Raw genomic sequence first — 13,257 nt, forward strand, 5'->3', positions numbered from 1 at the left:
ACTTCAATCTGTGTGGCCCCAGAATATTGTTGAAGCTTCTCTCTATCTTTCTGAAAAAAATATGAATCTTCTATGACCCTCCCAATTTTTTGCTAATCCTCAAACCCTAGAGGATTTTCTTGAATCTTTTCATTTTGCATGCCAGTAAAAGTAGAAAACACAGGCAAAGAAAATTTCAGAGTATAACTGATTAAGAAAAGCAAGGTATGGTCCCACACACCCATAATCCCAGCACTCTGGGAGGCTGAAGCAGGATAACAAGTTTGAACAAGTCTGGACAACTTAGCAATTTAAAAAGAGACCATGTTAAAATAAGAAATGAAAAGAAACTGGGGATGTAGCTCAATATAAAGGCTTGAGATTTGGTCTCCAGTACCACAAAGAAAAGAAAAAGTAAAATAAAACTGTCCCTCTTACTGGTTGTGTTGTTCTTTGAGTTGTTTTACTCACTGGCATTTCCCACCTCATCTTTCTCTAAATGTATCAGAACCCTCCCCCCAACCTACACCAACTCAGTATCTTCCGGTAGATCTTCTTGAATCTCCAAGTCCATCATTGGTGAGCAACAGGTGAGGTCATGACACCAAGGATGGAACAGTTCACTGAGATTCAACAGTGCCCAAGGTCAGACTGAGTGCCTTGGCAGTGTAGGGAAGACTGCCTTGCCGCCTGGACAACCACGTGCTGAAAAACAGTTTGCTAAGGCACTTGAGTATTACAAAAAGCAGCTCCCCATGGGCATTATTAGACCATGATTTTAAAAAATGTTAAAGCAAAAGATGAGGAAAAAATACCAGTAGAGATGGAGACTGCCCAGGATATTGGCTCTGCATGCCTGAAGACTATTGTTTGATATAAAAGTGATGTGTCACTGTGGGAACAGCAGTGATCACCATGAGCCAATATTTGTTGAATGCTAGGCATCCTCTCTACCACTACTAGAGAAGGGTGGGGAAAATCTTGGAGGCCCATCAGGCCCCTGGAGCTTTGGTTGGTGATGACTGTTCGTGGTACTGGTCACGCGGACTGGCAGTGTGGAGAGAAGGCTGGTACCCAGTGGAGGTAACCCTCCCCGGGTTGCCATGAAGAAGCAGAGGTACTCAGTTTTCCTTAGTAACTAAAATTCTTAATATGAGCAAATAAAATCCTCTGCCAGTGCCTTGCACTGAGCAGGCAGGCCAGGCTTCTAACAGCAGCTCAGGGGTGTGACTGGGGATAATTAGGGACAGTGTGGGATGCTTTTCCGTTACTTCCGTCGGCCCATTAATATGGAGGAAGCATCTCTCCTCACACCATCACCTCAAACAGTGGGATCCTGCCGAGGATGTGTGCCCCGAAGTTAATGGATGAGGTCTCTGGAGGGTATTTCACGGGAAAGAGCAGTCTAAGGTTGCCACCCAAAGACAGACAGAGGCGTTAGAGCTCGTTTTGTTTGCTTTCTGCTGCTTTTACATTAATGGCAAATAAAAACCACTCCTAAGACACAGTCCAGGGCCACGTCCTCCCTCATTTCTCAGCCTATTTTTCTTCCATCACCTTTCTAAGAAAGTCACTTGAACCATTTCTCCACACATTTCTTAGCCCGTTGACCCACTTCTAGGAATCTCAGAAACAACTCGCAGTCCACATAGTAAGGAAAAAAATATTTATTTTCTAAAATCATTACCTTGACAGGCAAAACAAAGCATGTTGTCGATTTCATTCAGAAATATATATATTTTAAAAAATACATAGACCAATATGGCCTGCCCAGACATATATTCAACATGGTAAATATAAAGAATAAATTGTTTGAATATAAATATCTCTAAAAAAATAAGTACATAAAAACTCAATTCAACCTCTTCCATTAGCTGGTTACATAAAGAAAAATAATTTTACTGCTTTAAAGCATTACCAATATTTGCTTTTCCATTTCTTCCATAAATGCCCCTATACCATTATGTTTCCAAAAATCAAGGTCAGAGAAGCTCCTGATTGGATGATCTTTTTTCTTAAGGATCAGAGCTAGTAGATTAGCATGAAAACGTTTTTGCCCACTACTGACACGTTGGACCAGACCTCTGTGAGGCTAATGTGGGGTTAAAGGGAGCGGGCAGCAGGAGGGGAAAGGGCGAGCGAAGCAACAATTAAAGGTGGGAAATACTCTAGCCAGAGTGCAACAATGCTGAGGTAGACTCATACGCATGCATCACATCCGGGTTTACAGTAGTAACAGTTTCTTTCCATTTTACATTTTATGACTTTAAAAAGGTCCATCTTATTTTTTAATTTTATTGTAGTCGAGTGTTTGTCTTTGGAGTGTGTTTTCAATTTGTGCATTCCTTAGAAAATCTTTGCGTGAACTTTGGAGTTTCTGCCTGAAACGTGCCAGGCGCCTGAGTCAGAAGCAAACACTCCCCGAGGGCTTTCCTCAAAACTCCGCCCTCCCGCGGAACCGCCTTCCTCCCTCTGGAGGATGCCACCTAATCCAAAAGGCATTGTGTGTCCTGCTTCTGAGAGGTCCATCGTCCTTCCCAAAGACAAGAATACACTCAAGCAGTAACCACCAGTGGAAGCAGAGGAAGACAGGTCGAGGGAAGCCTTCACCTCTCTCGGAATGTTCGCAAGGACGCTGGCCATTGGGCCCTCTGGAACAAGAAGTGGTCTAGGCAGGAAAGATTCTCTTGCTCTGATCCCAGCCAGGGCGGACAGAGAGCATGCTTGGCCACGTGGCTCTTTCTCTGGAGGCAATGACTTCAGACAGGCCCAGCGCTCGACGATCAATGGGTTCGGTTGTGGGTCACCTTCCGCTCTCTGCTGAGCATGGCTTTCAACTTTGCGAGAGGAGAAGATGGTTTAATGCTGTTGCTGACGGCCTCCAACCTATTAGAACAAGACAAGGGAAAACAAATGTTAAAATCACTCCTTGGCTAAAGAAACATCTAAAATTAGAATCTGGCACAAACAAATCTAAATGTAGATCCTGCACTTTCACCACCAACCACAACAGCATGTTGCCCTTTGATAAAACCTCAAGTGGTATGAATTACCATTGTGAAATAAAGTTCACAGTTTATGCTTAGGAAGGGGGAGAGCAATCATGTGTTCTTGTCTAAGGGAAATTGGGTATTAAATCCAATTGTAAAGGAAACTAGATGGACTAAAGCGCCAGCTTAGGCTGAGCGCAGCGTGTCCCCCACGTGCCTTGCCGGCCCCACCCCCACTCCTGGGGCTCGCTGAGATGGTGATTGAGACTGGGCATGGTGGCACATGCCTGTAATCCCAGCTCTTGGGAGCCTAAAAACAGGAGAATCACTACGAGTTCAATCTACATGGTGAGACCCTGTAGACCCTGTCCTAAATACATTAAAAATAATAATAATTAATAATAATAATAACAAACTAGAGATGTTCTAGTATCTTCTACACCTCTATCTTGACATTCCCAAAGCCATGCAGAAACCCAAAACAGTTTTCCAGTAATCCTGGACATCTTCTACCTCGCATAAAAACTGATGGTAACAGATGAAAAGAGAAACCCAAAAAGCAAGCATACAGGTATGGCCCAAAGCAAATACTTATAGCAACTTTTAAAAATTGTAGGCCTAATGTTTTCTTTCCTTTTTCTTTTATTTTATTTTATTTTTTCAGGAGAAGAAAAGAAGGAAGAACTATAACACTGATTCCATAGCTGACGTCACACAACTAATAAAAGCAATAATAATTTCCAAGTCAGCTCAGCAACTGTAATCTATTGAGAACCCATGGGGGCCCAAGACCCTGAACCTAGAATCTGCAGGGGCGGAGCTGAGGCTGACCATACTCAGCAGTGAATGACTCCAGCACCCTCGTGCCTGCAAACCTCAGCTCAGGAGGCCTCCATTTCAGGCCTCTGGCCTCTGCATTTCCCAGGAAAGATTCTGCAGACCATGACAGGAGTTTGCAGAACAGAAGACAGATCGGAAGGGAATGAAGGTTTCCTCCCTCAAACCCATGAGTGCCAGAAAGTTTACTTGGACAGACCAACCCTGTAAAGCTATTCATGGTAACCCTGCGAGACCTCTGTGACAAGATAGCTATTCTCCACAAATGCATTTCCCTAGTTTAAAAATAATAATAATAAACTCAAAAAGCATCATGTTCTGAGTCTCACTAACCTGACCTTGTTTATTTTCCCTGTGGCCAATTGAATAACTGCTACTTTTGCAAAATTTGGTTATGCATGACTTCGATTTTTTAAATGTCCTGTCCCTGAAATGATTTTTAATTCTTGCCCAAAACAAGTGCCCTTGGAGGGAAATATTGGACAATGTCAAATACAAGAGTTGTTTCTTGATGTATTTAGTTTGGAAAATGGACCTGAAACATGAATGGTGCGTGCTAACGTAGAGTGTGCAAGAGTCTATACCCAAGGCTTGGTGCAAACGTTTGGGGATTCCTTTGTTCTGTTCATTGTGCTGAGCACATATACCCCCTTGTCAGGACATTCTTAGCCTTTCCCCAACTGGGAAGGGAGCACTAGGGGCTTGGGCCACAGTATCCACGGCCCTGGCTAGGCCGTTCTTGTGGCTTCTTACCTTCTTATTTTCCTTCCCTCCACCAGCTGCTGGGAGATGCACTTCTTTCCCAGCTTGGAACAATTTTTTCCTTTCTTGTGCTTATCCCAGCCTTTCTCCATTGTGTCCTGGGACCTGGTAAAACACACAGAAAAAAAACATTTTAGCAGTGGGATCTTCAGACTCTCAACAACCTCCCTTCTCTCCCTAGAACGAGGAGGCAGCATTACAACAGGAAGGAGGCCAGGAGGCCACACAACTGACTGAAAAGAAAAGGTAGCCATGTGTTGTTGTTGTTGCTGCTTCTGCTGCTGCTGTTGTACTCACCTGAGTTCTTTTCCTGCTTGGCAAAACTTCCAGCACTTCTTGTCTTTTTGGTTAGCACATTGGCATCTGTCCCTGTGCTCTGCTGCCTTGGCAGGAAATAATTCCTTCAAGGATCGCTTGGACCTAGAAGGGCTTCCAAGTCCATAGGGAACAACATGCCTGTTATCAAAAGAGAGGAATAAAAGACATTAGCATAACGAATAGCCTTCCAAATGAGTTCTTTTCCACCAGCTCACTCCAGGGGCCACACAATGAGTTAAGCACACAGCACTGAGACAGTAACATAAAAGTGTGGCAACACAAGGAACATGTATGCATCCAACCAAGAGAAAACTAGTTGTTCTGATTCAGTGAAATTGTGCCTCAACTCTTTAACAAAGTTCAATTTCTTCTTGACGTAAGCCACATCTCTTTTTGCCCAAATCTCTGCTTTGGACACCTCTGCTTTATTGTCTGTTTTATCTTTTCTTCATTTTCTAATATTCTATCTAGGCAACAGCTACTTGAAAGTGGGGCATGGCAGAGTGGAAAGCCATGACTCTCAAAATTTGTAAGACCTCTATTTGATCTAAATCATAGATGATGAAGCTACAGGTCTACAAGTCTCCTCTGTGGGGAGGCTAGTTTACATAGTTCTGCTGGAAGGTGACATCATGCAACTGAAGAGGGGCTTATTGCCAGGGGCTCGCCAATAATCTGCAATGTGTCCATTTTGATTGTCATCTGAAAAGCCAGTCCCCTTTTGGGATATGCTATCTTCTTCAACACTAGACTTAGGATGCTTTGTTTTGGTTTGGCTGTGTTTGGCTTTCTATCCTCCCTCACTGCAGTGGACACTGGAGACAAGATGGATACGCTCTTGTTTGTGACTACTTCTGAGACGTGATCTGGTTTGGGGGGCACACAGGAGGACTACCTTTCTTTTCTCTGTGAGTGGAAATGAAGCCCATGAGCTCTGCTTCTGCCATAAATGGGCTTCTCTATGGAGAAAGAAGGAGCCACAAGGTCCTTTTCAAGTTCTACCTCAAGCTTACTGCTGCAGAAGGAACTGCTGCAGCTTGAATCAGAGATTTTTTATAAATAAAATGAAGGGATTGGATGACAGCTCTCTGTAAGCCCCTTGCTGCTCACTCTCCACCCTCCTAGGAGAAGCCCAGGGTGGATGCACATGGGACCTTGCAAGCTTATTCTCTAACCCATGTCCAACCCTCCAATGGGAGCACGGTTGTGTGCCCTCACTTAAGGACTATCCAGAATGTACAGCAGCTTCCTGGGGGTCCTCAGCTCCTTCCATTCATCCCATCCCATAAGGAGTAAACTGAGCCCTGGGGTCTCTCCCCTCCATTGTTGTCAGCCAAAGCATCGTTACCACTAATGTCCTTTCCTGTTGTCAGAAATGCTACCTTTAGAATGCAAGCCAGAAAGGCGAGCTAGTATGGGCAAGCCAGAACAGACCCATGACTAGAGCTACGATGCCCTCTAGGGACTCACTCGGGAGTGTTGACCCAGATGATGTCCAAGTGGCAGAAGTAGACGCACTCCTTGTCCATCAGGGATGAGCAGGAGCAGCGCTTGGACCGGCGCAGCAGCCCGGGTACACTGGGCGGGGGCTTCTCCCCTCCGCTGTAAGCCTTCAGGCTGAGCTCAGTGCCTGAGACTCCTGCAGGGAGAGAGAGAGTGCAGATGAGTGGGTGTCGCCTGAGACACCAGACACGCTGCCAGCTGCCAGACATGCTGGGTCACAGTATTTACACCAGATCTAGCAGGGCAGATAAAAGCAGACCAAGCATAAGGTTGCCCTTAGCAAGAAACACAAACAGAGGGAAAGGGCTCTTTATTTTTTCCCTCCTTCACATGACTTCACCTTTACCAGGCTGGTTTATCCACTTGCAGGAGTCGATAACACCCACGTGGAGACTGACCAGCCCCTTTAAGCAAACTTCAAGGAAATGCCTGCGAGTGCTGCCCATGAAACTCTGCCTCAGAACTTAGTAGAACTGCACAGACCTCGGCAGCTTAACACTGGATGATGACTACGGATAGGATAAATAAATCACATTGTCTATGCTTGGGGTGGAATCACGTCCCTTTCAGGACTGACTTTCCTTTCTGGGGTGCTCCCCACCCCACACCTTGTGAGGAGCATGGAGTGTTCAGATACCTCTCGAAATGAAGCAGAAGGCAAGAGCCCCAGGAAAGGACTGGGGAGAGGAGAGATGAACTCTTTAATACTCATTCCAGGGCGGAAACCCCACAGAAACCCACTCCACGGGGAAGCTGAGAAGCAGCTCCCGGCACACCTTAAAGGCTCTGTGGGTTTGGAATGTGGGATCTGCGTGACAGTGTTGCCTGTGTGGGATCCTCTACCTCTCTCGTCCCCAACACAGAGCTGCCTCCTCACTGACAATCAAGCCAGGCAGCTTATCGACCCAATTTTGTACATTTCAAATGATCAGACACATTCCAAGATTTCCATCCCCCTGACAGCCCTTCTGTTTGGCCGGGGTCATGAAAGGACAAAAAAGGTGCCCTGACCCCCAAAATGGGATGCACACAGGCAGAGACACGAGTACTGCACAAACCCTGAAGCAGCCAGGAATTCTCCCAGCCCCCTTCCAGGGACAGGTGAACATAGCTGAAAACCGTGCTCACCCTTTTTAGGTGCCAAAAACCTGCCAAAAGAAACCTAAAGTCAATACTGACAAATTTTAAAGAAAACATCTGCTTCGCCCTGAAACCGCCGGGGGTTACTCAACTCACTCCTGTTCTTCAGGTGATTTCACTGCTCACATACTCCTCGGACAGCGCGAATAAAATTTCTTGGCTTCAAGCTGGAATGTTTAACTGTTCTGCACACTAACTTACTATTAAAATAGTGTTTGAATAAGCTATAAGTTCCTAAACGCACCACTCTGTACCTGCAGGAACACAGGAACTGCAAACACACGTTGGACTAACTCGCCGCTGCCCTACACACTTCTTGAGTTGTTTTTTAAAAGTTCAGGAAGCAAATTCTTCACTGATAATAAGGTTTTCTTAAGGCTGCGTTATAGTTAATTGCAATCAGCAGAGTTTCATTTGCTCACTAGAACGCATTAGCAGCGGTGAGAAAGCCCCAGACACTTGCTACCCGGACAGAAAGGGCAAAAACAGAAGCCAGCAATGCATTCAGGTGAATCAGACAACACTGAGGTTCCGAAGTTCACGAGGCAGCGCGCCTACCTGTCTCTGGAGCTCCATAGACAGCCACCAACAGCAAGGGGAAAATCACAGGGAAATAATCCATTCTGGAGGAAAAAATTTTTTTCCTAAATTCTCCTGCAAATTGAATGCAGAAGCAAACAGCTTCGGTTCCCGCAAGGCGCTTCTGAATATTCGGAGCTCGAAGCGACCGATCGTACAGCGCAGGACGACTCCCAGGCCGGGCAGAGGCAGAGGCAGCGGACTGCAGCGAGGCGGCGGGGACAGCGCGGACGACCGCTCTCCAGGCGCAGGCAGAAGCGCTCTGGCTCGGACAGCTCTCCGCTGGCTTTTTATACTGAACCCCTATCGAGTGGGGGTAAACAGCTCCGACTTTATTCCAGCCCTAGACAATGTTATTGTGTTATTAGTCACCGACAGGCAACGTGCGGCTGGAGATAAGGCCGGGCTCTAAAGGAAATCGCTGCGAACTTCAGAGGCAGACGCCCGCCGTCTGACAATTCAGGGGCAGGGCTAAGAAAAAAGAAAATACCCATTAGAGACTTTGGTAAACCTGCCCGTGCCGGGCTAGAGTCAGCTTCCCCTTTGCAAGCTGCCAGCCCGAGTTCAAGAATCAGAAAAGGGACTCCATAAAAGTCATACCATTGGTATGAAAAGTATGAACTACAGTTTAAATAGATTGCATTGTGTGTGTGTGTGTGTGTGTGTGTGTGTGTGTGTGTGTGTGAGGGGGTTCTTCAGCACTCGCTCTATTTTCCTTTTATGTCTACCCACCTAGGGTCGATCAAACAGAGGACGCACTCCCTCTGAGCTGCCCCCTACCCGGGGGTCGAATTATTTAGGCAGATCAACACGCCTTTCTCCTCCGCTAAGCCCCTCCCCCAACCTTTATTTCAGGGTGCTTAACTAAAAGTTCTTTGCTTCTACAGTAGGAAAGGTCGGGGAGACTGGCAAAGAGGAAAGATTTAAAACAAAAACAAAAAAAAAAAAAATAGGGCTCTGTCAGGCACATTTCGCGCGGGGGGCGGCCTCAAGCGCACCATTTAGAAGTCCCCAGGTTCGCTCTGTGCCCACCCGTCTGGTAATTGCACCACGGTCCACACCATCGATTTTTTTTTCAATAGCATTTTAAAAACTGTTCTTAGTCCACTTTCGCAGTCCCCGGTGTTCCCACTCCGCGGGCGCAGTTGGGCGTGCACAGATCACGGCTGCGATCCTCCCTCTCCCTCCCTCGCCCTCGAGCCCCTTCGCGCGCCAGAAGGATCGACCTCCGTCTTCCCGGTACCTGCCCTGTATTCTGCTCTTTATTTAGAATTTGCGTTTCTCGGAGAAACCCTGCGATATTTAAGTGGCCGTGTCTGATTTATTTCCTCTGCCACCACTCTTTGAAGAAAGGGCAGAAATTAAGAAATACCGTCCTTAGGGAACAGCAGGGGGAGGTAACGAGCCACAGGGCTGCTGTACTGTTAGGACAGAAAAAAACAAAGCCTTGGCCTCTGCAGGATAGGCAACAACGCGTGGCCGAGGCCGAAAAGGACAGGGCACGCGCTCTGGAGAGGGACACCCGAGGCCCCACACCTCCTCCGTACTCAGCGAGTGTTCCCGAACCCCCTCCTCACATAGGGCAAAGGCTCTGGGGACACGCTCCTGGGCCCATGGGAAGGAGCAAAAGCCCGTGCCCGGCACGGATCAGATGCCACCTCACACTTAATAAGGCGTTGGCATTTTCAAAACATTTTCCGCTCTATTTCACCTTTATGGGTCCCCTGAAGTGAGCAAAGGCCACGAACACAAAGGTGCCAACCAACGTGGCCTAGTGAATTAAGCAAAACACAGTCGCTTTCTTCAGTTGGCTCCGTTTTCCGTTGGGGGAACCCGGCAATGCCCACCAAGTCCAAGCTTCACTGAGTTCTCCCAGAGAGCCCCAAAGACAGCCAGGGTGGATTTACTACCTCTTCCTTGCACGGGAGAAAGATGAGTATCCATCCAGGCCCCAGGGATTCTCTCAGGATAAAGTCCTCCATCTTCTCCCTGCACAGTTTCCCAGCTGGGGCTGGGGGTGGGGTGGGGTAGGATGGGGGTCCCAGCTCTGACCATTTCTCAGACTTGAGGAAGATCTCATGGAGTCATGTTTTCACCTCTAAAATTTGGCAGAGATTGTTACCCAGTCACTAGGGCTGTGGGTTTGGGCACACTTGGTCCCCCAGGCCTCCCTGGAAGTCCCAGCTGGGGACCCACAGTGGCTGCGTGGGGTGTAGGGCATCTGTACCCTAGAGGTGCTATAGGAGGAAGGGGGTACAGGCTGCGCCATCCTCCCATACCCTGATGCCTCCCCCAACTGAGCCTCTGCAGGACGGGTTGTGGGGGAGGGTCCCTCACCTCAACCCAGAGGGATTGGGGGTAGGGGCAGCAGGACACAGCTCTGGGACCCCAGATCTGCTCTCCCTGAAGCCAACTGACACCAAAAAGCTGAGGTCACACTCCCAAGATCCAGGCTTCCCCTGAGCCAGCAGGTGGAAGATGTCTGCGAAATGTCTTGGTGGCCCCACCCTCTGCTTTAACCTTCAGGCAAATTTGCCCAGACACTGGTAACAGTCAGGACCAGCTTGTCCTCAGCCCCTTCCTAGTACACACACACACACACACACACACACACACACACACACACACACACAGAGAGAGAGAGAGAGAGAGAGAGAGAGAGAGAGAGAGAGAGAGAGACCTATACTCCAGGTGTCACCTGCACCCTCTTCTCCTGTGTCATCCTGTGAATGTATTTGAATTAGAAATACAAAATCTGGGCAGCGACCCACCCCCACCCCAGCCTTCTAGACCTTCTGGAAAATAAAAATGCAGGATATTGTACTTGAGAAGGTCTGAACTTTCCAAGTATAATCTTGCCCCATTTTTTTAAATTCTGAGTCCCCAAGGTGCCCATGCAGTGTCTGTATTTCCAGGTCCCTCTGTGTGTGCACATATCTTAGAGGAAGGGGTGGGATCTGCCTTTTCCCTCCATTCTTCCCTCTCTATCTCTGCTGCAGCCCTCTCTGCAGGAGAGTACCCCCCACCAGGAGTACCCCCCACCAGGCCCAGAGAAGGCAGCTGTAATAGTAGTATCCAGCTGACCAGAAAGAAATTTTCTAAGAATCAAGGAAAGGAGACAGCAGGAGAACCCCAACCAACCAGTTCTGCAAGCTCCACACTCTCATCCCACCTCCAGTCATGGCCTTATTAGAAAAGGAGGTAGGACGGGGAAGTTCAGAAGCTGGATAAAGGGATAAATACAGAGGTTTCATAAATATGGAGGTGCAACCTCGCACCCAATCAAAAACTAACAGGGAAAAGCTCTTTGTAGACCTGCATTCCCAGAGTGAAGGGAGAAGAGAAAGAGAAAGCAACATCAGGAAGGCTTTCTCCCTTCAATACCAGTTTGCTGTTGCAGCTCTTGTTTTCAAAGTTACAATGCAGCGCTTCAAACTATTTGATAAAGCTATAGTCTTTTATGTATTCTTTTTGTATCTTTAGCTCTGTATTAATAGATGTCTATAAATAAAACACCATGAGTCCTGAATAGGGAGACTACACAGTTACAAAGTATACTGTTATTAGCACTCTTCAGCACAGCTCTTTCTCAACTTTTGCGTAATGAAATTTGCAACTTTGTCAGGCCCATGAATTTGGTGTGAGATGTTGCATTTCGCTCACGGAAGAGAATAATAGCCACAAAGCTGCTTGACAAACGGAAAAAGAATGAGGACCAGCTTACCATTGCAAGCAGAGGCCACACTACCAGACTCAGTGTAGTCATGCCCTGATGACTGTTGCGTTTCCACTTGGTGTAGCACTCTTGTGAAAAATTGTGCTTTCCATTCATTATGCCTATGACACACCACACACCTCCAGGAGCCCTGAACAAACACAGACCTCTCCTCACAGCCTCAGTAGTCATGGTTGATTTAGCACAGAAAATATGACAGTGGCCAGGATAGATACATCCTTTGCATTTTCAAAACATCAAGTTCGCAATTTCATTGCCTTGACATTCACCACTAGCACCATGACAGATGGCAGGCATTTAATTTAAAAAATTATAATCACTAGGACAACAATATGCAATGTATTGATTATTGAAACTATCCTACTAATCAGTTTTGAAACTGTCTCATTGCTATTTTTCAATAAAATTGTTTTTCAATAAAATCATTTAAAAAACAATCTTCTAACCTAGCTTTCCCCTAAGCATAGTCATTCATAAAACTTTTTTCACAGTTTCTGCCATATTTATATGTTGACTATTTATCTTTAATATTTTCAATAGACCTGTTTTTTTCTACTTGATTTATTTTAAAGAAATCTTATATCCTATTCTAAACAATAATACATGTGAAATCATGGTTTAACATATGTTAAACTTTACTAACTAGGTATTCATTAAGTTACTAGAAATCAGAATGCTCATTCATATATGATCATCTAATACACAACTCCAGCTTGCTTGCCAGTCTCTTCCTTTTCCTACACTGTCTATGGTTTACTGTGTTTGTTAGTAGGATGAAGCCCTCCTTTAGTACCCTTCTCTGACTCTGCTATCCAGACAAACCCCAAGTACCCCACATGAAAATCTTGCTATGGATGTGCCTCAATGAAACAGAACCTAGAGAAACAAAGAGGTCTCATCCAAAGAGCTTTAGTGGACACTTCCCCTTGACCCACTGCATTAGAGATTTGGAAGCTGTCCTTCCTTGTACTTCCCAGTCCTATCCCAAATTTAAGTATCCTGTTCACATGTTTTCATGGACACACACAAGCATGTATATGTGTGAATCTATAGATTCCAGTGTGAGAGTAGTCATTTTTTGCACATTACAGAAAATGTGATAGCCACTGGCCACCTTTGCATCTGTGTCTTCTCCCCCTACTTCTGGGCCATTCATAACATTTGGAGCTAAAGGTTCTCTGATGCAGAGGACCAAAAGAAACCCACCTGGGGTGAATAGCCAGGAGTCACTATCAAGTGATCTAATTCATGCAGTCATTCTAAACAAGCACTCCGTCCATGTACCAAGAGGGATGTGTTGGGCTTTGAATAAGATTTGTCCCCTCTGAAACTCAAGCAGATCTGATTCCCACTGTGGTGTGGGAGTTGGGAGTGTAGGGAAATGGGGCCTCCTAGAGGTGATTGGGTCATAAA

At 46.3% G+C, this 13,257-nt stretch overlaps 1 protein-coding gene across 1 annotated transcript; it reads right to left on the minus strand.

The window, feature by feature from the left end:
* Positions 1–1,630: 1,630 nt before the first annotated feature.
* Positions 1,631–8,519, minus strand: Edn1 (endothelin 1). The gene is made up of 5 exons (XM_004628359.2): positions 8,088–8,519; positions 6,357–6,525; positions 4,866–5,024; positions 4,560–4,673; positions 1,631–2,865 (listed from the first exon to the last, which is right to left on the minus strand). Exons 1-5 carry the CDS (start codon positions 8,149–8,151, stop codon positions 2,763–2,765), a joined length of 609 nt encoding a protein of 202 aa, XP_004628416.1. The 5' UTR covers positions 8,152–8,519; the 3' UTR covers positions 1,631–2,762.
* Between the last annotated feature and the right edge of the window lie 4,738 nt (positions 8,520–13,257).

This window comes from Octodon degus, unplaced genomic scaffold, assembly GCF_000260255.1.
Source record: "Octodon degus isolate 3935 unplaced genomic scaffold, OctDeg1.0 scaffold00023, whole genome shotgun sequence".
NCBI classification, from domain to species: Eukaryota; Metazoa; Chordata; class Mammalia; order Rodentia; family Octodontidae; genus Octodon; species Octodon degus.